The following is a 25790-nucleotide window of genomic DNA, read 5'->3' as shown; positions in this document are numbered from 1 at the left end:
ATATTATTAATTGATGCTTTATTTGATTCCCAAAAATTCAGTGGAAGTAAATTTGATTTCTGAAGTGAATATGAGGTATGATATGAGTATAGTGGCCGACGACTTTTCCGTATTTCACTCCTCTAAGTCCCGTATTTGAATATACATGGTTAAAATAAACAAATTTTACCAATTTCTTTTCTCTCTTTTTTGTATTTTAGAAAGTATATCTTTTAGTTTCATTTCAATATAAAATACGGCTATGTTAAATACAATACTTTTTTCAATTAGAAAGAGTTGATTCCTTTTTCGGTGTCATTTTTTGAGAGCTTACGATATTCTACGTGTTCAGAGATTTCTAAATTGAACTAAATTGAGGGAACTGGAAATAAAATTCTATTCATCTTTGCTGAGAGTAAGATTATATTGGTTTGTAGGTAATGTAGATAACATTAAAATAAAGGCAAACAGTATGTACGGTTCCTTAATTAACCATTTTAGCAATTTAAAAAATCTACTCTAATTAAATTGCTGTGTTGATGTATCGTTTCAATTAAAAATATGCTAACAGTAAAAATTTACATTAATATTTGTACAAAAAAAATTATGCATTTTTATGGGGGTGAACATAGAGGGTTAAGTCCTTTGGATGCTCGTATAATGATTTTTCGAATTCTCCCGTAATAATATTTCCATAATCAATCATTGCCGTTAATTTTAATAACTCTGGTCGAATACATACAATTAGATAGCTTTTCTGAAGCATGTGTAGTATAAGAATGTCTCTTGATTCTATATTGCTTAAATTCGGTCATGAAGATTTCATGTATGAATTTTGCTTAAAATTTGACATAAAAATGACTTTTTCATAGAAAATGACATTGGTAGTCCAAAATTTGTTATTATTTTCAGTTTTTTGAGACATTTTTCTATCAAAAAAATGTCATTAAAGTTCACTTCAGGACCATTTTATAGAAAAGTGCTTCCGAACGTAGTTGGATACCATAAACGAAAAAAATATACATATATAAAACCTTTGTGTAAAAATTAAAATTTTACATTTTTTTCTTTTTCTCGTGGTTTATGTAAAATTCACGTCCCAGACACTTTCCCAAAATTTGTGTCAAAGTTAGCTGCATATAATTTTCAATTATAATATTTTCTAGATCAGTTTCAGTAGGATAGAAAACACTCATTTGTGTGAAAGGATTTTCCATATTCCATTATTTTTTGAACCTTCAATGGAGGGCCGTACAGTGAGTCTGTATGTGGGGCCCGGAACAGATTAACATCTGATCAGCTTACCTGAGGGGCAGAGCCATCCTTAGGAATATGTGACAGGTGCTGTCGCGCCAGGCCCACGTTTTGGGGGGAAGAGGGTCCTCGCATTTACGATAATGACAATTTCTTTCATGAATTATGAATTTTCATCATTTCTGGAAAATTCTGAATTTCCATCAGTTCTAAAATTTCTATATTTTTTTTATCCAGAAATAAATAAATCTGCAATTCTGCAAACGTCTATCAAGACGCTTCTGACCCGGTTATTATTTTCAAACCGGGCCACACGCCTGGTAAGGGCGGCCCTACCTGGTGGACCTTAAGCCATCGACTCGGTCACCCCTACGCAATTGCAGTCCTGTTTTAATGTCGATGTTTTGTCTTAGAGGAGGGTTTTGTAGACATTTTTTTATGCGATGGGTATATACTTTTAACTAGATTCCTGCATGTGATGAGGAAAATATCAGTTTTCAAGGATAAAGAAAAACATACTGGACAACTTTTTTCAACTAGAAGGAAAAATCTTCTTCCGTTTTCTTCTTTTCCTTGAAAAGAAACAGATCTTTCCTTTTCATGTGAAATCTGACATTTCATAACCCCTTCAGCAATAGAATCATTAATTCCCCGAATAACTTTAATACTGGATTTCGAATAGGAAATCCTACTTATATCGTTAATAAGAGACAAATTTACTCTCTACCTACTTTTCCCATCATAGGAAATGCACAAGATGGTATATCGCGATTATTATCTATTATTTAGTATGGTCTCGGAAAAACTTATTTATCTCGTGAGAAATAGGAAATTTTCTCGTGAGAATAAATATGCAGCACGACTTGACTGTGGAATTTCGATACGCAGTGTTTTGTTTCTCGTTAAATATCCAATATTCTGTGTTATTATTATTGCTGAAGAGTTGTGACGATTGAAGAATTTAAAAATTTTTAACTCTGAGTCAAACTAAGGTCCTTATAAAGGGGTCTTCTACCTGTTAACATGGTAAAAAAATTTTTGTGTAGAAATATTATTTATCCATTGATTTATTTCAAATTTTCACCACATATATTTATGTGGTGATATATACATATATATGCTATCCTATGCATGAATAAAGTTTTACACATCTTCAATACGTAAGTTTTTTTTTACAAATTTTCAAATAAAACTAATCAAAAACAGCTTTCGCGCAGGATAAAATGTCATGACATCCATGAAACTGAATAAAAATTAATTCAAAATAGAGGAAACTGTTCAGTTTATAAAATGAAAAAGATTTGAGATCTATTCATAAATACTTGGGCTAGAATTTTTATTTTTATTTTTAAAAATTTTTAAATTTACAATTTAATTTTGAATAAGATTGAGTAGATAAAAATCTCAAACTTTTTCATCCTTTTATGAGCTGAAAACCTTCCGTAATTTTGAATCATTTTTTATTCAATTACATTGATTTTATGCAATTTTATCATTCGTGTAAGCTGTTTTTAATACTTTTTTTTTGAGAATTTGTAAGACCTTAAGTCGTAAAGGTACGTAAAATTTTGTAATTGCATAAGATAGCGTACATAATTAAATATATGTGGTGAAAATTTGAAATAAATCAATGAATAAATAATATTTTTAATAATATTTCTATATAAGTTTTTCACAATGTCAAAAGGTAGAAGACGCCCTTAAGGGTTTTTATTCATGCATATGTGCAATATTTTAATATTTATTTTTCACACAATTAAGAGGAAGTCGAAATAATTCCCCATAAACCGAGTTTTGTATTCACCGACAGAAAATAGATTCAATTATGCCCAATGTGGGAAAATATTTGATTTGAATGTGGGAAATAGTTTCAAAATTTTTGATATTTCAATATATATATATATATACTGGTTCTTTTAATGTTTTTTAACTCGGGCCAAACACGGGTCCCCCTAATTATTAAAAATTTAAATTCATATGTTAATAAAATATTTTAAATACGTATCTCAATGTTTTTTCCCAGGGTTAACAAGCCCCCAAATTAATGGAGATTTCAATTTTTGCTCATAAACAAGATTTTTAATACAGTCAAACCCTTTTAACGGAGACCTCTCAGTTGTGGTCACCCCCCTATTTTACGGCCAAATAATATTTTCTAATTGTATAATAAACGTATGCATTTCAAACCCCTGATCAATGGTTATCCCTCTTTTACGGACGAATTTTTTTGTCCCGCCAGTGACCGCAAAAGAGGTTTTCACCGTATCTCAATAGTTTTGACTCCGATTATGTCCAAATTATCGCAGATTTGCATTCAAACTCATACATATAAATCGAATTCGAGTTGCCCTCGGAAAAATACTTGGGCTCTGTGACCTCGAACTCATTAATTCATTAATAGACAACCCTGCCCAAGGGAAAGGTAACAGAAAAAAAAAATATTTTACTTTTATGAGTGCCAAAAATTTTACAAGCAGCGTTCATTCATTCATCATGTCCCACAGTAACGACCTGCGATGGATGAAATATCTAACGATTGCGGTAACCAGTAATGTCCGGTTTTAATTAAGCCATTTCACTGAATATAAATTTCTGATTGCTTAATGTATCGTGTATATTTATTGACTGTAGTGGTGATGAAAAAAAAAAAGCTAGGCAGAAATAGTTTCTAACGATGACCGATGTGACCGTATATTTAATTTAACCGAAGAGGTCATGGGTGAAACGATGGTAGGCCTCTGCCTAACTGAACTCGTGAAAACCAGAAATTAAGATTTGTCTCTATCTCTCAGCGAGCCATAAATGAAAATTCCTCTAATACTAGACTGAAGGCATTTCACATGTTCAACCTGTTGGAAACTAGTATGGATGGATATACAAGTCAAGGTCTGGAATGAAGTTAAGGGGCGGTGCCCGTTAGAAGCCTTTCGCAGCTATTATAACCAACTACCAGAGCGGTTAATGAAGTTCAAGGTATTATTTTATCAAGGTGTTCAATCGCACACATATTTTTTAGCGTCTTATGAATCCGTAATACATTCAACCCTCAGTTTACGAACATCTCGGTTTACGAACAACCAAAATTAATTCGGTTCATGAAAAACCATAATTAATTTGGCTTATGAACTTTTCTTGATTTACGAACATGCAAACCGAAAAAAAAATTAGACCAATTCCATTCTATTGTTCTCCGAGAAGCGAGAACAATAGAAAAATTGAGATGTCTTTGGTAACAAGGGAATTTTTTTTAGTTTTTCTCTCCAAATACGATTCACCACATCTAGCTCAGGGATCAGCACGTCTTCCTTATTTCGAACTTTGAGAAGGTTTACATCAGAGAAATTTTTCAGAGATTGATTTGCAATAATCTCCGACACAGAATTAACACTCACTGACTTCTGTGGAAACCTCATTTCAATGTCTTGCATTGCTCATATTTCTTTTCTTTAATAGGGTTGTTAATAAATGAAATAGCTTACCCCGGGGGTAATGAATTCTAACACAACTGACACGTTTAAAAAGAAATACGATCATGTTGGGATAAATGGAGAAGACATTCATACTTAGAATAAGATAACCATATATATTTTTCTTGACACATTGTATAATATTTTATAATGTGTATATAGTTTTTAGTTTTTATGATTGCATTGTAATTGGGCTGCTGCATTTTTGAAATATATGATATCCATGTTTGTTATGGGCATCTTTTTCTCAGCCACCTCCTTGGGCATTTTGCCTTTTGTGGTCTTGTATTTGTATTGAAAAGCTCGGTGGCAAGTGATTTACAGAACCACGAATTCGGTGTGAAAGGCATTGTGGTTAGATCCCTTTACAGGTAGACTTTGAAACTTAGATTAATAGATGAAATTCATGAGACAACATGGGTCTGGCTCTGCCTTAGTACGAATTATAAGCATATTATCTCATAAAGTTGGAATTGTTTCTTTCTTGGGGAAAGTGTTTTCAGTGTCAGTATGATGGTTTTTACGTTATGCACTACAGCAGTAGTGGTTGTTAACCAGGTGTGCCCGCAAGCAATTTTTGGGGTGCAAGGTGGGAAAAAATTATAACATTTTGACTGATTATTCAGGGAGATTGAAATTATCAGAAAATATATATAATTTTTCGATTCTTTAAAAAATATTGATCATGCCGAAATTTAATATATTTTTTAGCTTAAGCACGAAGAAATGTGTCATGTTGAATGTTTCTAGTTGAAAGGGATTACAAAGATATAACATTATCTCTCTCTAATATGCAATTTTCAGATGTTTTCGCAGAGGTTTCCTTTCCGGTCAGTGATCTTGTTTTCATTCCGACTGAAGATAAATACTATTGTAGCCCCAGAAGTAACAACAAATTAGTCACGAAAAATCGATGTTTGTAAATTAATATTATTAGTGGTTTTTTCTTGTATTTATTATTATTTTTTTATAATTACTATTTGTTTGCGTTGGAGTAGTTTTTTTCAATAAATCAAGTTTTTCATTGCCTTTTAATTTTATAATTTGCGCATTAATTAATTAATGGATAATTAGCGTAATTAATTACCAAAAAGGAACTAAATTTTCGAACAAATAGAGAAGACATTATTCGGGGAAGGGGGGGGGGGGGTTGCGGGAAGGTAAGGAATCGCACTGGGGGGGGGGGGTATGGGAAAAAAAGGTTAAGAACCACTGCACCTAGAGCGTATACCAGTGTAGTTGAAATCGACACTAGAAATCTTCGTTGTTCCAGGAACGAATCAATCCATTTTATACATCGATTCCTGTCGGAAAAATAATTTCGGATTGTGGAAGGAGACTGCAGGAACGAATTAAGTTCCTAAATCTAGAATATACTGTACAGTAAAGATCCGTTAAAACGACAGTTCACAATCACAAGGAAAATGGTTGTTATAAACGAATTTCCATTTTTTTTGCTCTATCAGATTATAAAATTGTAGAAAATTGCGCTTTATCTGCATCGAAAGGACTTTTAGATAATTTCTGTTCCAATATTAACAAATGAAGAGAACTCTGGTCATGAAATTGATTTTTGATCTCACACACACAGCGGTCGATTCTCTGATATTTTTGCATAGAACTCCCATTATCTAAGCGATTTAGTCGACCAACCGAACAATCAAAAGTCCCAATTATTTTATCACTGCTCACTTGCACGGTTTCATGGACTCATCCACGCATTTTTCCTCTGATCTGAAAATTTTTTTAGCACGTTTTTTCCGTCATTCGGAAACAACTTTAAACTGCAAGTTCTGAGCGCGTGGTCTTTTAGTCAGGACAGGGGAGACAGTGGCGTTGGAGCAGGGGATGCTCTAGCACTCAAAGTGTTTTGTAGCATGGGTTCGAGCACCTCAAAAGTTGATTCAGACATCATAATTTCGAATTTAAAGCTCAAGACTAGCATCTATAGGCCTAAAACACTTCCGACGCTCCTGAGGAGAGACGAAAGTTGAATAAAATCATCACTAGAGCCCGGAATTTCAGGCAAAATTCCATAAAAATGTTTTCTTTTTAAATTTTGCATCTTTTTAAACTTAAAAAAAAACAAAAAAAATTGCCTGTTTTGAAATTTTCCTGTCCTAAATTCCTATTTCGATATTGTTTTACGTTTATTCGTGAATTTTAGAGGTCTCATTCTGTAGAACTTAGATGTTTTTAGCATTGAGAGCTTTAAAAGAACTTTTTTTTATATATATTTTTAACCCTTTGTATATTAAGGAACTCGGTCGATTGTCCTCCAGATGGTTTGAATTTTTGATGGTTTTGAATTTCCTACGGTTTGAATTTTTGAATTTTAAACGTGTTCCCGTAACGAGTTGATTGCCTTCAGTCCGATTTTCTTCATTGCAGGGAGGGAGGGAAGTGGGAGGGGGGGGGGGGTTTGAAACTTCTCAAACATGTTATTTAAGTAACCAGAATCATATGTAAAAATTATGTTGAATTTTGTCAGGAGAAATCGAAAGAACAATGAAAAAAATTTATTGATTCAACAGCCACTAAGAAATATTCTTATAAGCGTCCTCTGCTGTTGACATAAAACATTAATTTTTGAATTAATGAATATTAGACAAATGTGTTTGTCTCTATTTTTTGGAAAAAATGTTTTAAGTTATTTTATTTTGATAAAATTTATTACAGATAAACTATATTGTGGAAAAATTTACCACAGTTAAATATTGGTTAATATATTTTAAGTATACTGTAAAATATATTTGCGATAACCTGAAAACGTATGTTTAGTAATATATTTTCACATTCTATTTTTTTTATATCTGAGAAATCAATTTCTCAGAATAATTTATGGTGTAATTGATTATTCTGCTAAGTTGTGCCCACTTATAAAATAATCGGATAAAGTGAAATATCGATTAATATGATGTTTCGTCTGCTTTCATGAACCTTTAAAATAATGTTTCAATTTGTACCATTATCAGGGTGGACTTTCTCTATTTGTACTAGTTTCCTATATATTTCCCTATACCTTTTTCTGTTTCCACGCCAATTATTATAATCTGTTATTGAAACATAGATTCAGTGAGTGCAGTCAATTTTCAGCCGGTTTCAGACCGTTTGTGTCGTAGCTTTTAGTTTCTCCCATTCTTTCATTAATTATAAATGTGTTTTTAATGCCCATTTTAGGCATTTTAGTACCTTTTTGCCTGCCTATTTTGGGCATTTTTAGTGCCCAAACTTCCGGGCACAAATCGTCACATATCCCATGCGTATAGCGGGGAAGCTGAAATATAGGAACAGGGTTAAATAGATTTGACTTTTCAGTGTCCATTCTTTGTCAGAAGAACCTCAGAGCAATTTTTACGAAGAGCATGTGCTATGATAAGAATCATTATGTTCAATTCTTGAAGAAGGGAGAAATAGGATTTTGGAGAATTATTTTGACGTTATAACGAATGCTTTCTAATTTTCAAACTCGCAAAAACCGAATATATATATATTTTTTATCTTTAACATTAGTATTTTTACAATCGCTTGCGAATCACTCGTTCGAGCGATGTTGCAAGCAGTACTCGTTATAACGACTTTAAATGTATTCTTGTCTTTTGATTTTCTATCTCCCCCCAACCCCTTTCCATAGTTTCCCGAGAACGAGCAATAATTTTCCAACGAATGCAGTAACAAGATTCCTGAGCGTCTTCTGGTTTATCCATAAGGAAAATGTATCAAAGGCTCATTTGCGAGGACCAATGGAAGAAAATGATTTGCGTAAATGTTCACTGCCCTTTGACGTAATTGTGGGAGATATTTTCCTCGTTTTAGCCCTATTTTTTTCGTGTGTTCAGTATTCTACTTCGGACGCAACGGCACTTGTTGTTGGATAAGTTGCTCTACCGCTTGTTTTGAGGTGTATCTTGTGAGGAAAATCGGATGACATCTTGTGGATGTTTTGATGTGGTTAATACCGATACGATTAAAAATACTGCCCGAGTGTTGATCCGGTACGTGCACTTTTTTTAATTTTTTTCCCTTGCGTTTTACAATTACAGTAAAACCTCGTTAAGTCGTCATTTCGGTTAAGTCGTCATTTTTCTTTGGTCCCGTCTAGCTTCTATAGATAACAATTTTATTAAATCCTGATTTACTCGTCGCTAATTTCGATTAACTCGTCACTATAGAAAAGTTTGAGAGAGTGTAACAGATGATTTCTATGATTTATAATTTCCCTTTAAGAAAGAGCTCGATAACAGCATTGCTATATGTTCAAAAGTGACCATAGAAGCCTTATTTACCAAAACCAAACAACTCAAGTAACGAAATTTCATTTGCCGACTAAAGAAACAAAAGTTCTAGAAACTTTAGGGACTGTTCGAGCTGATCTAGAACTATTTCAACGCCCCACTAATTTAAGGCTTCAAATTTAAATAAAACATATTTGTTGAAAAACCACACATTTTTTCTCAAGTTGAGACCTTCTTGTGTCTGCTTTATCCTGTATAGGACCCCTTCAAGTCAAAATTGGGTCCCATGTTTGAGTTTACCTTGTATTTGTATCATAAATTAATTATTGATAAGTGTACAAATGTATTTTACCATATAAGTAAAACATATTAAAAGCTGGAAAAAAAAATAAGTTTCGTTTTTTCCTTTTTTAATTCATAAATTTTATTAATATAATTTTAATTAATATTTTGATAAATTTTATATTACTTTAAAATCATACGACTTTCACAATATTGCACATTGAAATTAAAGGCAGTTCGCTCCAGTCGTTCCTCCGCTTAAGCCGTCATAATTTCTCGATAAGTGACGACTTAACGAGGTTTCTCTGTATTCTACAGCATAAGATGATGTACCCATTCATGGCTTCAACTCGAGTGTCCCACAATCGACGGACGGTTTTAAAAATGGCGTATCAAAAAAAACGTTGACAGATATTAAAGTCATTATTGTGGATTATAAATGTGCTAAGTCACAGGAATATCAGCTTCGTGATTCATGTTGCAAGGGGCTGCATAGTTATTAAGATAAAACAATTAACTTATTATATGGACAACCTGTGCCCCAAAAACTCCATTAGAAAGTTGTTGCTCCGTCTCTTCTGATGCCAACAAAAAATTCCCAGTTTCTAAGTCCAATATTCACTGAGATATTTTAATTCAAAAATTGGAGCTGAGTTTGGAAAGAACACAAAAACTAACGGACACCGTTTCTTTCCAAACTTTTCTCCGATTTTTGAACTCGGATATCTCAGTGAATATTGCACTTGGAAAGGTAGAAATTATTTTGTTGGCGTCAGGAGAAACAGGGCAACAACTTTCCAATTGCGCCTTTTTGGGCACAGGGTGTCCATATAAAAAGTTAATTTTTTTTATTTTAATAAATATACAACCCCTTACAACATGAAAGACGTAGCTGAAATTCATGACTTCGCACGATTCCGCAAGAATGACTTTAATACCAGTCGCCATTTTCTTGCTGTCTCATTTTGAAAACCGTCAGCCGATTGTAGGCCACTGTGTACAAAAACGAACAGTCAGCCGATAAGCACGCATTTTAACGCTCGATCTCTCGTCATGTCGAGTGATCATGTTCTTAGTCGCCTCAGATAGATTACAGCATATTTGTGATTACGGCCATGCGAGTTGAGGGTTTGTTTGTTCAATAAATGCTTCCCCCCCCCCCTTTTAATTCGATGATCAGTGATCGATGAAATTTTCGAGAATACCCTTCACTGCTCCTCAGGGTGGGGGGGGGGGGTTACGGACACCTAGTTGAGAATAAGAATCCATAAAAGTCCTGAACACATTTAAAAAATTCATTTAAAAGAATGAACCAACTAACATAAAAAAGGCGGTTTGCACTAAAATACGGGCATAGTTTTTTTTTACTGAGTTAAAAAAAAAAATGTTTAAAATTTCACTCACAGATGGTGCTGCATTATTCTGCCCTCGACATGACACATGAAATGCAATGCATATTTTTATATTATTACATTACATATTTTTTTGGCAATTTACCTGTTGGGGCGTCTGTGTTTGTATTTCTAATTGTTTCTTTCGGCTTGTTGTGCATTAAGCCTTTAAGCGGTTTTTAAAGTTTTCCTGATCCGTATTATAACTGAAACTGTGGAAATTACCAAACCTTCTAGAAACTGCCACCTATTTACAAAAAGAATAATTTGTTTCAGATCTCGGGTGAGTTGAAAAATGATTTCCCCTACCAACACAAAATAACGAAAAAGAGGGGGAAAAAAATTGTATTCTCCGTTATTTATTCTGTAAGCCCAATCACATACAACCTCGAAGGGAAAGGAAAAAATCCTTTCTCTCCTATTTCTGTTACCAGACTTTGAATAGAAGTTGACTCCGCCCATTATTAGTGGATTTATAGGACGGGGGGAAAGAGAGAAATGAAAACATGTTATCGGGGGAAAAACTTACAACGGTATCTGGGCTCGAGGTTGCCTTTTGAGATGGTTTTAAGAACATGAATGAACGCCAGGGTCTCTGCCACCGGACTTATCCCGTTGCCGAGATCTCTTCCAGCCCAGCTTCGTGGCAGAGTCTGGAACAAAGTGAGTGTACCCAACAGTCTGAGTGTGTAGCTAGTGTTGTGTATGATATTTCAGTGCTGCCATCTATACTTCAAATTGTGAGTGAAGTGTAATGATTGAATATTTGTAACGTTATGGGCCTGTTGATCTCTGTTGCGAGACTTTTTAACGGGGAGATCGGCTCGCATTCACGCCTTGAAGTTGGGAACCACAGAAAACCAACTTCAGCCGACCACCACTGTGGGGTTCGAACCCGGATCCTCGCATCGCGAGTCCGTCACTATAACCACTCGACCACCACAGCGGCGGTTTTAGGAACAAGAGATAGTCTCTCGGGATTGCAGAAAAAACCACATTTCAATATGAGCACCCTTTGAGCGGTGAAAGAAAACTCCTGCTAGATATGAATTTCTCAACTTTTCGTCCTACCACTCGATTCTTCAGAAATATTTTTGGCAGTACCGTCTTAACGCATGGGCCCACCCGGGCACGGCCCGTGGAACTCAAGAGAAAAGGGGCCTCACACAAATGAGATCCGGTAAAAATTTTCAAGAATTTATCGGTAGGGCCTAAGAAAAACCAGTTGGCCCGGGGCCCATTATGTTCTTAAGACGGCCCTGATTTTTGGTGCTCATCACCTCCAACTATTTGTCACTTTTTATGCATTATGTTGTTTTTCTTGATACAACGCCATCTGTGAGTGACATTTTAAACTATATATACACATTATTAATTTATTAAAAAAAATACTCTACGCCATGATAAGTATTTCGGTGCAAACCCCTCTTTTTTGTGTCAGTTGGTTGATTTTATCAATTTTTAAAATATGTCTATAACTGTTCGTACACATGGATGAGAATAAATTTGTTTTTCTATCCCACGGTACGCATCCAGCCAATGCTCAAAATTATCAAGTTACATCGAAAACGTAACTCAAAACTCGCCACTAGCATTGAAAATAAAAGTTTCATTGAAATATTTTATTGATTTTTATTGGCCACGCGTGTACGTATTTCGAATTTGATCCTTTCATCCTGCCACATGCATTTATAATGTTATTGATCGTATATCAAACGCAAAAAAGAGAAGGAATATATGGGGTTTTTTTCCCACGAACCCTATACAATCGTATTAAAAGAATTTTCCTCTCTCTCATCACTGGAGAATACTATCATTGAATTCATTTCGCATGTCAGGCAATATTTTCAGACAAATTGGTTGTTGATGGACGAGCTATGATGAGGCTACCACTTGGCCGTAATCGATAGGAAGAACGTCAGTACTGTCCATCCATGTACAAAAGACCAAAAAAAATAAAAAAGGGAAGCAAAATCCGTCGTTTAGCGGATCACTTAGGAGACCGTTCTCATAACATTGTAGTAGGTATTATAAGAGAAGCTTCCTCTCTCTCCCTTCGATATAGAAATCCTGAAATAAACTACCAGCGCTGCCATTAATAAAGTTTAGAGGCCTATTTACGTGGGGGGGGGGGGGAGGGGTGGTTTAGCAGACTATTGCCCAAGGATGGCAAATTTGGAGCGGCAGCAAATTTGAGGAACGAATCTTCATTAAAATAATTAGTAGAATGGAGAACGGCGCCAAAATTTGTATAGCCCCGCAGGCGTTTAATCAATAATTAAATCCGCTCTTCCTAGGAAGTGAGCGACCAAAAGAGTGTGACCTTAAAGCACGTGAAAGCATGTGAGTGACCTAGGGTAGTGGTTCTCAACCTACGGAAGCGTGCGGCAAGGTTGATTTTTTTTTTTTGTGAATGGGGGTCCCTTTCATACAAACGATTAGGGAGATAGATGGTTAAAAATGAAATTTCAGCCACTTACGGGGGCCCGGTTTGACTACTACTACTACTAAACCATGCATGCACCTCGTCCATATTTCTCTGCGGAACCTCTAACGAATTGGTACATGTTGGAATGTGGGTGTATGTATGTATAGTAAACCAAGTTCGTTTGTGTAATGCTTGTTATGTGTAGTGCTGCCATCTGCAATCAATTTTTTAAACTATGAGTTTTTTTCCTCAATTCACAGAGCGTGAAGTGTAATGAAAATAATTATAACGTTGTAGGTCTGTTGCTCTCTGCGGCGAGACTTTTTAATAGGAAGATCGGCTCGCATTTGCGCCTCGAAGTTGGGAACCGCAAGGCCCGGTTCGACTGAAGTCAGGGGCCCAGTATAGGACACGGCGCGGTTGAGAAACACTGATCTAGAGCGTGTAAACTCATATGAGTGACCAAAACAGTGTTCAATCATGTGAATGACTAACCTAGATAGCAGTGGCATCGGTAGTTTTTTGAACCTGTGGGTGCTCGTCTTGAGTTTTATGTAAGAAACTTTGATTTATGAATCAATTCTGGAGTGCTTAGACGTGTTTCCACAGATTATTGTGGTTGTTCGAGCATCCACACCAACCCCGGTTCAAACGCTACTGTTAGAGAGAAACTGTCAGTAAGTGACCGAGAGAGTGAGGCACTAGATCAGGCAGTGACGTAGAGTCCCTTAACAAGGGCAATGGCCAAAATTGGCCAAAGCCGATAGAGCCTGTGTTCGGTTTGAGATAAAAAAGAAAGTTACCTAGAGTGTAAGCATGTGGGAGACTATAACATTGTACAAGCATCGAGTGACTGAAAGAGTGTGACCTAAAGATCAAGGGACCAGATCAGTTAGTGACCTAGAGTGTGCGCAAGCATGTGAGTGACCAAAACAGTGTACAAGAATGTGAATGACCGAAACAGTGTACAAGCATGTGAATGACAGAAAGAGTGATCCGAAGAGCAAGGGACCAGACCAGTAAGTGATCAAAAGAGTGATAGTGAGTGACCAAGAGACATGTAATGCATATGCATTAGACATTTTGTACCAGTGTTCGGCTGTGGTAACCGTGAGTCACGAATGATTTTGCACATTTATCTGTATTTTTATGCGTTTAAAATCTCAATTCCCTCGATACAAACGGGATGGAGGAAATTTTTTATAAAATCTCAAATAAGAAAATTTATTATTAATGCGATAAATTTCAGTAACTGTTTAATGTAGGACGGAAAAGCAGCGTGGCAATCATTCAAAAAAAAAAAAAAAAAAAAAATGCAGTTCTCGGCTATTACGATGAAGAAAACGTCATCGATATGCATAATGATATTTGGGATTAAATACAAAGCTTTGAGATGCTTGAAAATATTGCTCTTTGCTCCGATGAAAAATTTCCAAAAAACATCTTGGATATATCAGCAATGAGCGTACGAAGCATTTTCATTAGCGATTTCTATTGTACGAAAAGTCCCTTTCCCGTTCACTGAGGAGGTTAAGGTAAAAGAACCTTATTTTATCACCGCAGAGAGCAACAGACCAACAACAATGCAATTATTCAATCATTACTCATAGTTAGAAAAACTGATGGCAGATGGCGACACTGCACATGACAAGCATTACATATAAATAAACTTCACTACACATACATGCACAATCCAGCAAGTACTATTTCGAAGGTTTCTAACAACTGGCTGTTGTGAAGATATATTTTGGAAAGAGAGAAAATTCAACTGCCCCTGCGGGGAATCGAACCCACGTCCTTTCACTTTCCGGGTGAACACCCTAGACCACTAGACTACAGAGGCACCGAAGGGGCCGTACGGCCCCCTTCAGTGTACACGAGCTCCAAGGAAAGATTGAGAGATTCGGTGCCTCTGTAGTCTAGTGGTCTAGGGTGTTCACCCGGAAAGTGAAAGGACATGGGTTCGATTCCCCGCAGGGGCAGTTGAATTTTCTCTCTTTCCAAAATATATCTTCGCAACAGCCAGTTGTTAAAAACCTTCGTATGATAGCGGAGAGTGACGTCATCCTCGTATAAGTACTAATTCGTTAGAAGTTCCACAGAGGAATATGGACGAGGTGCATGTGTGGTTCAGTAGCACTACACACAGCAAGCATTACACACTAACAAACTTGGTTTTACAACACGTAAATAACGTTCGGTTAACAACACGTACACGCACATTCCACTTACTAATTCGTTAAAACTTCCGCAGAGGAATGTGGACTAGGTGCATGTCTGGTTCAGTAGTAGTAGTAGTCGAATGGTTTACGCGCTAATCTTTGGCTGCGTAGGTCTAGATTCGAATTCCTGTTTTGATGTGAATTGACACAATTTTCCTGGATGGATCGCATGTCTCTCTTGGGAAAACTTAGAAACTGCACTAAAAAATAAATAAAACTAAGAAATTACATTAAAAAAATGATAAAAAATAAACTCACGTCCTACAAAAAAAAATCCTAAATAATAAAATTAGTTTCGTTATCCACCTACAAAGAACCATTAATTTGTATTTTGTGAATCGAACGAGCCATCGTAATGATAGCCATTGTGTGACTTTTTCTTTTCATCCTAAGTGGCTGGTATCGTTTTCACGCATCGAGAGCTTTATAGATTAATAATTTTTCCTAGTCCTGTGAGTGGGATACGATCCATATGTATTCAGCAGCGCGTCTTCGCTAACGTCATTCGATCACAGGTGAAACTATATTTTGTCTGTTAGGGATTACGCCGCCCACACACGAAATGCGTCCGCGTTTTCGTCTTGCGTAGGTGGGTAACTCTTCTATTTTTCATTGTCTGGCTTCTGCGAGTGATTCGTTTTAACGTTTAAGACCACATCCATATAGCACACTTGTATTTATGGGTCGTGTTGTGTGCCACAAGGCGCACCTGCTTGAATGTCATCGTTTTGACTGATCTCATTTCTGGGAATTGTGACGAAGTCGATCCTCACGTTTTATCCTTGGGTGTTTCGTAGAAACTTCCATGAAATAAATAAATCCTTTACCGGTGCGTTTCGTGATCCTCGGGGATTAAGGGATTTTATTTTTTCTTTTCCATTTCTCAGTGTGAATCTTATCTTAATTTTCGTACCATAAAATCTCTAGTGAGTTACCTGGTGAGTGGCTTATGAAGTAAGTGAGTGACAGAATGAGGTACCTAGTGTTTGACAGAATGACAATGTGAGCGAATGAATGAGCGAGAGCGAGCTAGTTCTAGTGACAGGCCGATTTCGCTCATTCATTCACTCTCTCGTTCACTTGCTCACGCGATCATTTATTCACTCGTTGATTCACTCACTCAGTCGTTCATTCATTCGCTTATTCACTCACTCACTCACTCACTCGTTCACTTATTCGCTCGATTATTCCTTCACTGACGTCGGTGAATTTTCCCAGCGATGAATTTTTCGTTCATTGAATTGTTTTGGTTGGTGAATCTTTTATCTTAGTTCTCGTATTATGAAAAATCTCTGTACACTTTTTTTCTATAGTAACTATAGCCCAGAAGTTTTCAGTCAAAATGTCATAAGTGCCTTTCTTGCCTATTTTCACATATTTTTGCAAAAATGCTTTTTTTCCCCTGTCACAAACACCCATTTCGACATGTTTTATGTTTATCCGTGTGAATTTTAGAGTCCATATTCTGTATAACATGGATAATTTGTGCACAAAGAACTTCAAAACAATTGATGTTTTTATAAAAATTTCAATTCTTAGTATTCATTCTTATCAGAAAGCCCCAGCGCTCCCTGTTCCATTTGAATGCAAATGGGCGTTCCCAGTCCCATTTGAATGCAAAGTTGCCGTCTGGAATAATAGTGTTGTCAGAAACAGATGTGGCAAAGATTTTCCATCTCTGCTGTACGTAGTTTTCAGATAGATAGCGATCAACAACATACCGACAAACTCGCATCGATATTGTAAGAGTTCTTACTGAAATATAATTAATTATTATTAATTATTTTTTCGTTTCAACTAGTAGTATTTCGCATTTTATCCAATTACTCATTCAGTATTTGATCATATCGCCTCTGATCTAAGCGCTTGAAACACCGCAAACACTTCTTGATGCATTTTGGCCTGCCCATTTTTACAATTTTTAGTGCTGAAACTCTCCCCTCCCCCACGGTCTCTATTAATTACAAATGCAAATATAAGGCCACAACAGGCAAAATGCCCAACGAGGTGAGGTGGCTGAGAAAAAGATGCCCATAACAAATATGGATGTCATATATTTCTATAATACAGCAACTCCTAATTAAAAATGCAATCATGAAAACTAAAATTTTAAGAGTATAATACAATATTCTTAAAGTGTAATTATCGGTTACCCAAATACTTGTATGATAATTTTCTTTGGCTTCCGAATAGGGGAAGGTGAAAAATTAGGATTTTGTTTTCTAAATTCAATTTTTTTTCTTCAAAAATAATGAAATTGCAGACCGAATATTAATGAAACGCTCAGAAATCAATATTTCTGAAGAAACAATACAGTTCGTGCATTCGTAAGACCATATACAGCATTATTCATACGATAATACCTTTTCTAACGATATATCTTCTATAACAATATGCTTTCAAACAACAATTATTTATCCATATCAATGCTTTCAAGCAATAATTGTTTATCCATCAATGCTTTCAAGCAATAATTGTTTATCCATCAATGCTTTAAAGCAATAATTGTTTATCCATCAATGCTTTAAAGCAATAATTGTTTATCCATCAATACTTTGAAGCAATAATTGTTTATCCATCAATGCTTACAAGCAATAATTGTTTATCCATCAATACTTTGAAGCAATAATTGTTTATCCATCAATGCTTTGAAGCAATAATTGTTTATCCATCAATACTTTGAAGCAATAATTGTTTATCCATCAATGCTTTGAAGCAATAATTGTTTATCCATCAATGCTACCGAGCAACAATTGTTCTTTAACAACGATCTCAAACAATGCTTATGTTTTTCAACTGTGCTTTCAGGTAGCAATCATTTCTCCAACAATGTTTTTAAGCAATAAATGTTGCTCAACAATGTTTTTAAGCAATAAATGTCTCATGTGTTTCCACTCAAAAATTACTTCTTTAAAAGTATTTCAAGCGATTAATTGATTATCAACAACGCTTCCAATCAATATTAATTTCTTCAACAACGCTTCCAAGTAATGATTGTCTTTTTCAACTATGCTCTCAACGAGTAATAATTTTTTCAGCAATTCTTCTAAGCAATAATTATTTCTTCAAAAATATCAAGGTATTTTCATCCGAACAATATGTTTTCACTATGCTTCCAAGAAATAATTTAAAAATTTAATTCTTTAAGCACAATAATTTATTTCTTCAACAATTAACTCGTTTAAAAACAATTTATTTCTTCAACAACTAATTCGTTTAGAAACAATTTATTTCCTCAACAATTCTTCATAACAATTTTATTTCCAATATGCTTCCAAGCAATAATTATTCAATCACTCGGTCGATTCAATTTAATTCAATACATTTATCAATGTTTCTAAGCCGTGGTTGAATATTTTATTTTTATCAATTGTGTATGCTAACAGCTTAAACTTACGCCTGTTAGCCTTGTGGTATACCTACTTGGTGCAACACTAGGAGTTGCATAAGTGTAATGCCCTACCCCCCTCCCCCCAATTAAAAAAAATGTTTCCGAGCAATAATTATTTCTTCACCAATGCTCTCAGTTTGTGATCAACAATGCCATTCCTGATTTTTTTTCTCTCCCTTAAGGATATCTCGAAAATAACACAATTATCAAATTTACAGCCTAAACAATGCAAGTTACATAAACCTAACTTAACCCATTTTTGACCGCTATTCCAATTTATGACAAACTTGCACAAAATTTTTATATACGATAACTGGTTACTTAAACAACGTATTTGAGAAATAAAAATAAAAATGGATATTAGAGTTTATCATGTTTTTCTTCGTAATTAATGTAAATTTCTATTAACTTTAGTTAAAGAAACTAATAGTTGTGATTTTGAAAAATCTCACATACCATTAGACCTTTCAAATTCCAAAAATGTATGTTTCATACAAAAATTTCTATGAAAATTAATTGTAAAAAGTTTTAAACAAAGCGTTGCGCAAATGCAACATCAGTCAAAGATGGGTTGAGGCCATCTGATACTTCGGTTTGGTTTTGTTAAATAATGACGACATTAAGCGAAATACACTACTTAAATGGAAAAGTGGCGTACAACGAAGTGAAAAATACGTATCCAATTCGGATTTTTTTTTGCTGAATACCCTTATCCTATTGCATATCTAGATAGCAGCCTGATAAAAAAGAATAGACTATGTAATACGCATCATGCGCATTTTGTTATTGAACAAAGAGTAGCGGGAGGGTCTTAGAAACACATCGCAATGTTTATAACTTGTTTATGCAATTTCATCTGTTTTTTTTACGTTTGTTTCGTAGTTTCTCCGCGAATACTTCATAAGTATGACAACCGCATCACGTGCTTCGCTGGAGTAAATGCCACATCCTCTTATATCATCCCGCTCACATTACGTACGTACATAAATTGTTAGCATCACGGATACCGTGTGGCAAAAACACTATAAGGTGTTTCTACAAGTGAGCATATATCGCCTTTTTTTTTTTACCTGCGAGAGCGCCGTTGAGAACGATAGAGCCATAATAATAATAATAAATGCGGACAACTTCATTGATTCATAGAGCGTGAAATTTATCATTGAGCATTGTTTTCTTGGCCTTGATTAAACACCAAAAGGAGGGGGGGGGGGAATATTGCAATAAAATAATAAAATGTACGTGTTGGGCAAATGCGAACTCTAGAAAAGAAATTGCCATTGTTATTATTATTTTCCCTTCGGTACCGTTTGTTTCAGAAATAGGGCGATAAAATGGCCGAGTCGGCCCGCCCACTTCAAGTTTTTCCACTTCCTATTATTGTCATTTCGCTTCTGTTATTATTTAGGGTCAATTCACTGCATTTTTATTTATGCTACACTTTCTCACGATTTTTTTTCGAAACATTTTACCAATTTGAAGTTTCTTCTGTGAAAATCTAGTTTCTCTCGAGATTACTCATGAATTTTCTTCTAATACTAAGAATATGTTTTTTGCTGTTATTTACAGTATTACACGTACAGGGGAACAGGTTATCATGAATCCTCGCAGCAAAAATGCTGACATTACGTTGATGATAATAAATAAAAAAATGGACGAAGGTCAGTTACACTCCCTGCAGAACCTATCAATCAAACCCAAGGGTAAATTGCACCATACGCATTGTCCAGTTTAAAATCGAAGGAGTTGTAGAACTGGCGTTTAATTTAGCTGTTACGCCTTGATAACATGCTCGTTAGTGGGGATCGGCTAAAACACGGGTCAGTTTTTTGAAGACAGAAAAATCATCCTAAAAAAAAAAAAGTTTTAGCAACGCCCACATACAGCAGATTTACACAACTTTTCGTCCTGTGTGCCTAATGCAGGCCCCCTTCCCCCCACAAATTGGGTTCCATCCTTTCCGAGAAAGAAAGGTAGCCATTTTAACAGCATCAGCAGCCCACGAAGATGCATCTTAACTGCAGCGACGGGCATACCCACGCTCCCACATGCCCATGCTTCAAGACAGCTCTGCGCAAATGGTGTTTCCCAAAATATATAAATTTCCTATCTCCACAACATGGTACACCAGTTTGCGGCCTGTGAACGACAACTCGCACTCGTGAATGCGAGTCGATCTCCCCATTAAAAAAGTCTCACCACAAAGAAGAACAGGCCTACAACGGTTTAAATCCTCAATCATTACACTTCACTCATAGTTCGAAAAACAGATATCAGATGGCAGCACAAAAAAAACAAGAAACAAACATTACGTAGATACAAATTTCACGTTAGGCTCACAACACGTACACGCACATTCCAACACGTACCAATTCATTAGAAATTCCGCAGAGAAATGTGGACGAGGTGCATGTGTGGTTTAGTGGTAGTTATCGGTGTTCCGCTTCTCCACCATTAGCCCGGATAATCGAGACTCTACTGCATTCGAAATAATGCTTGTACACGAATAACTGGTATTCTTCACAATACTCAACAAGATTTCTGCCAGGAAATAAACTAGATATCATGGACCTGAAGGAGAATCATTGCCCGATATCGAAGAAACCTTGGCCCTTGTTTAGCAATACCTGAAATAACCTTAATTGCAATGAAAAATCATTTTCACAGAAGAAACACTCCAGAATACGCCCATTGTGTGAGAGACAGAGACGATTATCGTAATCAGTGTAGTGTAACTAATACATTCTTTCCTCCTCCAACACAAGTATTTTTTGTTGTTGTTGAAATCATTTCTCCTATCAATGATTGGCCTATTTTCTAACAAACATGCAAATATGCCTCTTTTTTGCATAGATGAATTTTTTTCTCATAAAAACCTGTGAAAAATAAGAAATCTCTCGATATTAAAAAAGATAACAATTAAAATCACTTCGTGATTAATCAAAGATGAGTTTGTGTTTTTTCACACTTTTCAAGCACAATATTGAAACTTTTCCACATCACCAATGTAGCGAAATTTAATACTTCACAAGATTATTCAGAAAAATAAATCAAATTTTTACATTTTTTTTTAGAGTGAAGAATTTATTTTCGTCTTTCCTGTTTTCTATTTATCAGGAATGGTTGTTTTCACTTCTTTGTGATTAATGACAACATCTTGATTGTTGTCATGTGTGCTTCAGATGTGAAAGAAATGCAGTAGAACTTGTGGTTAATTCGGATTTTGAATAATTGAACTCCTCTTGAGTTTTCCATGTAATTTAATGTTAACATTTCTTGTTTAACACGCACTTTTTCCGAATTTTTTGGATAATTCGAAGTTTGAGGTTAAAAAAAAATTACAATTTTTGTATGAGGAAATTTAATTTGGGAAAATTCTATAAGAAGCCAGACTTTGCTTTTCTCAATCAAGTTGTTAAACAACAGTTTTTTAAAGACAAGTAAAAGGTTGAAGAAATTCTATCTTTTTTCTTCTCTATTCTATTCCGTTTTGGTAATTTAATGCCCGTTTTAACATTGTTCAGTTGTAGTGCATTGATTGATTGATTGATGACCGTAGTGCATTGCGTAGTGCACACATTGAGAATGTGTACCACTTAATACCGATTATGTTCTTCAACCTATAGATAAAATCTGAACCTTTTTATCGTCATCAAGAGTATGGAAAGTACAAATTGTAATACGTTAATGAAAGTGTATTTCCTTGACAGCATAAGAATGATAAGCAAAATTTGCGAAACAGTTTCATAACGGATGATCATGAACTGTTTCCGTGAATCAGGCTCCGAGCATGGTCAAGAAATCCTGCAGTGATGCTGATTCCAGATCAGTGGAATAATTTAGCAGCTAAAATTAATTATATTGTAACTAATAAATTATTAAAATTTGGGAAACAGTTTCGTAACTGATGATAAAACTTTAATAATTGATAAATATTATCCTATGTGAATGCCGATGATTAGGTTGCAATTCAGTCATTTCGCAGATTTTCAATTATTTTTTTCCATCTTATTCTGACTTTAATTTATCAATATTGAATTTTTCATAAATCCCGAATTATCATTTTAAAATCAGACAAAATTATCATTAGTTCTGGATTTATTTCTGAAATTCAAATTTCTGAGTGATTTCGTTTTTGTCTTTTAGTGATATTTTTTGCTTAGATATTCGCTGGCGCATGTAGGTCGATCTAGGGTTTTTGAAGTGAAAATTTAATAAAAACCTCGTCCAATATGAGAAGAGTAAATACTGCAAAAATATTGTTTGTTATTTTAACGAGATTTCAGTTTTATTTACTTTTATTCGGCGGCTGATCTGGTTAGAAATAAAACACTGAGTAACGTAATCAGTGTAGTTGTAACTAGTAAAATTTTTCCTCCTCCAACGCATAATGGAATTTTTTTATTGTTGTTGAAATGACTCATTTCTCCTGTCAATAATTGGCCTATTTTCCACCAACATGCAAATCATAGACGAATTTTTTCTGATAAAAATCTGTGAACAATGCTCTCGATATTAAAAAAAAAACAACAACAACAATTAAAACCACTTCGTTATTAATCAACCATGAATTTGATATTTTTCACACTTTTCAAGCACAATATGGAAACTGTTCCATTGCAGCCTGGAGAATCCGGTTCACTCACGGTCAAGTGATTGAGGTCATTGCGCAATGGAATAAAACCCACTCTAGTTTTTTTTTTTTTGTTAGTTGAAGTGTACGATACTTGATACGCGAACATGATATGCCGCTCTTAAAACGTCTCTCCATTTTCTTTTATTAATATTTTCATACGTTATTATTATTGCTATTATCCATCTCCGAGTTCGAAACTTTCGCCGCAACCGAACGTGTATCCACGTCAGAAAACTGCGGGTTTTGTTTCGGTGCTCTATTCTTGGCACGATGACACGATTACGCTTCGTGATCATTGATGATAAATCGAGACCAACCAAGGGTTTTTACCTTTTCCCAAATGTTATTGATAAAAGTGACCCGATTAATAATGGGCAAAAAGAAATGGACAGCAATAGTTGTAATTTCCCCACGTACATAAAATTCACTACCCGCTGCTATTAATTTACAACCAAAATAAGTATAACACGTTCTTGGAGAAGAATCAATGAATTTAATCAACCGATATCGAAAGACGGAAATGAATTTTTCCTTACCTTACTTGTTATTTTAGGGAAAAGATAAATGTTAATCTATGAAATTGAAATCGTGACTTTATTAGTGAAGAGGTAATTGATTTTAGGTGTTTTTGAATGTGGGTGGCATCTTATTTTTGAATTTGAAAAAAATATATTTCTTTATCTCAGAATCTTATTTTATAATCTATTGAAATATGAAGTTTCATTTCTTGATTAATTTTCTTCGATCTTTGGGATAGTGATAGGAACCGAGAGACACCCCAGGCTCTTTCACACTCAGTGATATATGTGAATTTTCCCAGGGGACTCGGGTGCCTCCAGGGAACCTAAACGTTTTTCAAGCTTGAACAAGATATATATATACACACGTGGGAATCCAGGCCCTCTTGCATGCCCGGTATGCAAGAGGGCCTGGGTTCGAGTCCCGGTGGGGACAAGGCGACTTTTCTTTCCGAGTTCACCTCAGCATAATATCCAGAAAATAACCGTTTCCTTAATATTTGGTTAGTTTCTATGGGATGGATGATAGTACCAGGATGGTTTCTATGTATCACAGCCTGTTTTTTTTCCCAGAATTTTAATAACGTCATAACATATATCCCAGATAATATATGGTTAATTTCCATGGGATGGATAATAGTTAGTTACTGTAATAGTTTTCATTGTATCAAAGCCTTTTTTTTCTATTTTTTTAAATTTTAACAATGACGCAACATATATTCCAGATAATAATTGGTTAGTTTCCATGGGATGGATGATAGTAAGTTACTAGGATGGTTTCCCTGTATCACTGCCTGTATTTTGCAGAATTTTAACAGTGTCACAACATATATCCCAGATAATATTTTCAAAGAATTCTCAAGAAAAAACTGGGTTAACGATAACAACAGAGAAATGTTTTCCCCCCCCCCTCCATCCTATTGAAAACAAACATTGGCTAAGCTTCCGGGTTTTCCCGTCCTTGGACATTCGTTATACACATTGCACGCGCATGTCACATAAATTTCATGACTTCACTTCTTCTCGTGCGCATAGAAAAGAACGGCGAAAAAACGCCTACTGCACACGTTCCGAAGTTTTATTGGGAAAAGTTTCGCGTTATTAAACGATGTTTTCGGGAAACAAATGGTGCTGTTTTTGTTTCTTTCCTTCCAGTGATGATCCGATCCACGAATGACCCTAAAAACAGAGACGCCCACGAAAAAGGAGCTTGAACGGTTTCCTCAAAGGGATGGACAACAACAATGCCTAATCTTGATCTCATTTCTCGTGAGAGAGATTGAACTAAATTGCGCAACTCTTTCAGAAGAATATTGTTTTCATTTTTCCACTAAAACTCGAGATAAAAATGGCCGTGTTTCCTCTTGTTGATGTTTTTTTTTTTGTTTGTTTTTGTTTTTTAAATGAAGAAGCTGCTCCATCACGTGCGAGAAAGAGGCTATGTATGGGTCATTGACTCTGTTTAGCGCGCGTAAAGTGTGTGTGTGTGTGTGTGTGTGTGAATGTTACCATGGCAAACATTTATCAACATTTAACACTCGTTTGTCCAAGTGTCCCGCTGCGATAGATATTGGACAGTACTTTGTTTTGTTCGCAGAAGAACAAAATAAAAACATTACATTGTTTTTTGCCGTATGAAAATCCTCATTTATGTAGTAATGTTTACATTTATACCAAGGGTGCTCAACCTTTAGGAGAGTGCGGACCACTTCATTGGTTTTGAGAACGTGTAGCGGGCCACAAGTGATCTGGAACAGCGCCGCAGATGACTTAAGTGACGTGGAACTGTGCCGCAGGTCATTTAAGTCCTCTGTAAATGTGCCGCGGGTCACATAGGTGATCAGTAAATAACCTGCGTGCCACTTAAGCGATCTGTAAATGTGCCGCAGGTCACTAAAGTGTTCTGTAAATACGACTCGGGTCACATAAATGATCTTTAAATATTCCGTGAGCCACTCAAGTTATGTGAAACTGCATCGCGAGTCGCTTA

The 25790-nt window shown here is 35.4% G+C and overlaps 1 protein-coding gene and 2 non-coding genes across 6 annotated transcripts in view; 2 read left to right on the top strand and 1 right to left on the bottom strand.

Annotated features, from left to right (window-relative positions):
• LOC149078785 (uncharacterized) overlaps positions 1–25790 on the top strand; it is a 114134-nt gene that overhangs the window by 61883 nt on the left and 26461 nt on the right. Inside the window, exon 1 of one of the 4 annotated variants that reach the window (XM_089240894.1) lies at positions 8541–8695. The exons of the other annotated variants lie outside the window; for them this stretch is intronic. Within the exon in view, the coding sequence (XP_089097020.1) occupies positions 8625–8695 (71 nt within the window). The 5' untranslated portion in view covers positions 8541–8624. Of the gene's footprint in view, positions 1–8540; positions 8696–25790 lie in introns of those variants that run through there. 4 annotated transcript variants of the gene reach the window in all.
• TRNAS-GGA (transfer RNA serine (anticodon GGA)) lies at positions 14806–14879 on the bottom strand. Its single transcript has one exon. It is a non-coding gene; the product is annotated as a tRNA-Ser (tRNA).
• On the top strand, positions 14945–15018 carry TRNAS-GGA (transfer RNA serine (anticodon GGA)). The gene has a single exon. It is a non-coding gene; the product is annotated as a tRNA-Ser (tRNA).

Source organism: Pholcus phalangioides, unplaced genomic scaffold, assembly GCF_987345545.1.
Source record: "Pholcus phalangioides strain wild (caught in Gottingen) unplaced genomic scaffold, Ppha-v1.0 ptg000013l_1, whole genome shotgun sequence".
Lineage (NCBI taxonomy): Eukaryota > Metazoa > Arthropoda > Arachnida > Araneae > Pholcidae > Pholcus > Pholcus phalangioides.
This window is presented reverse-complemented; position numbering and strand designations above follow the sequence as displayed.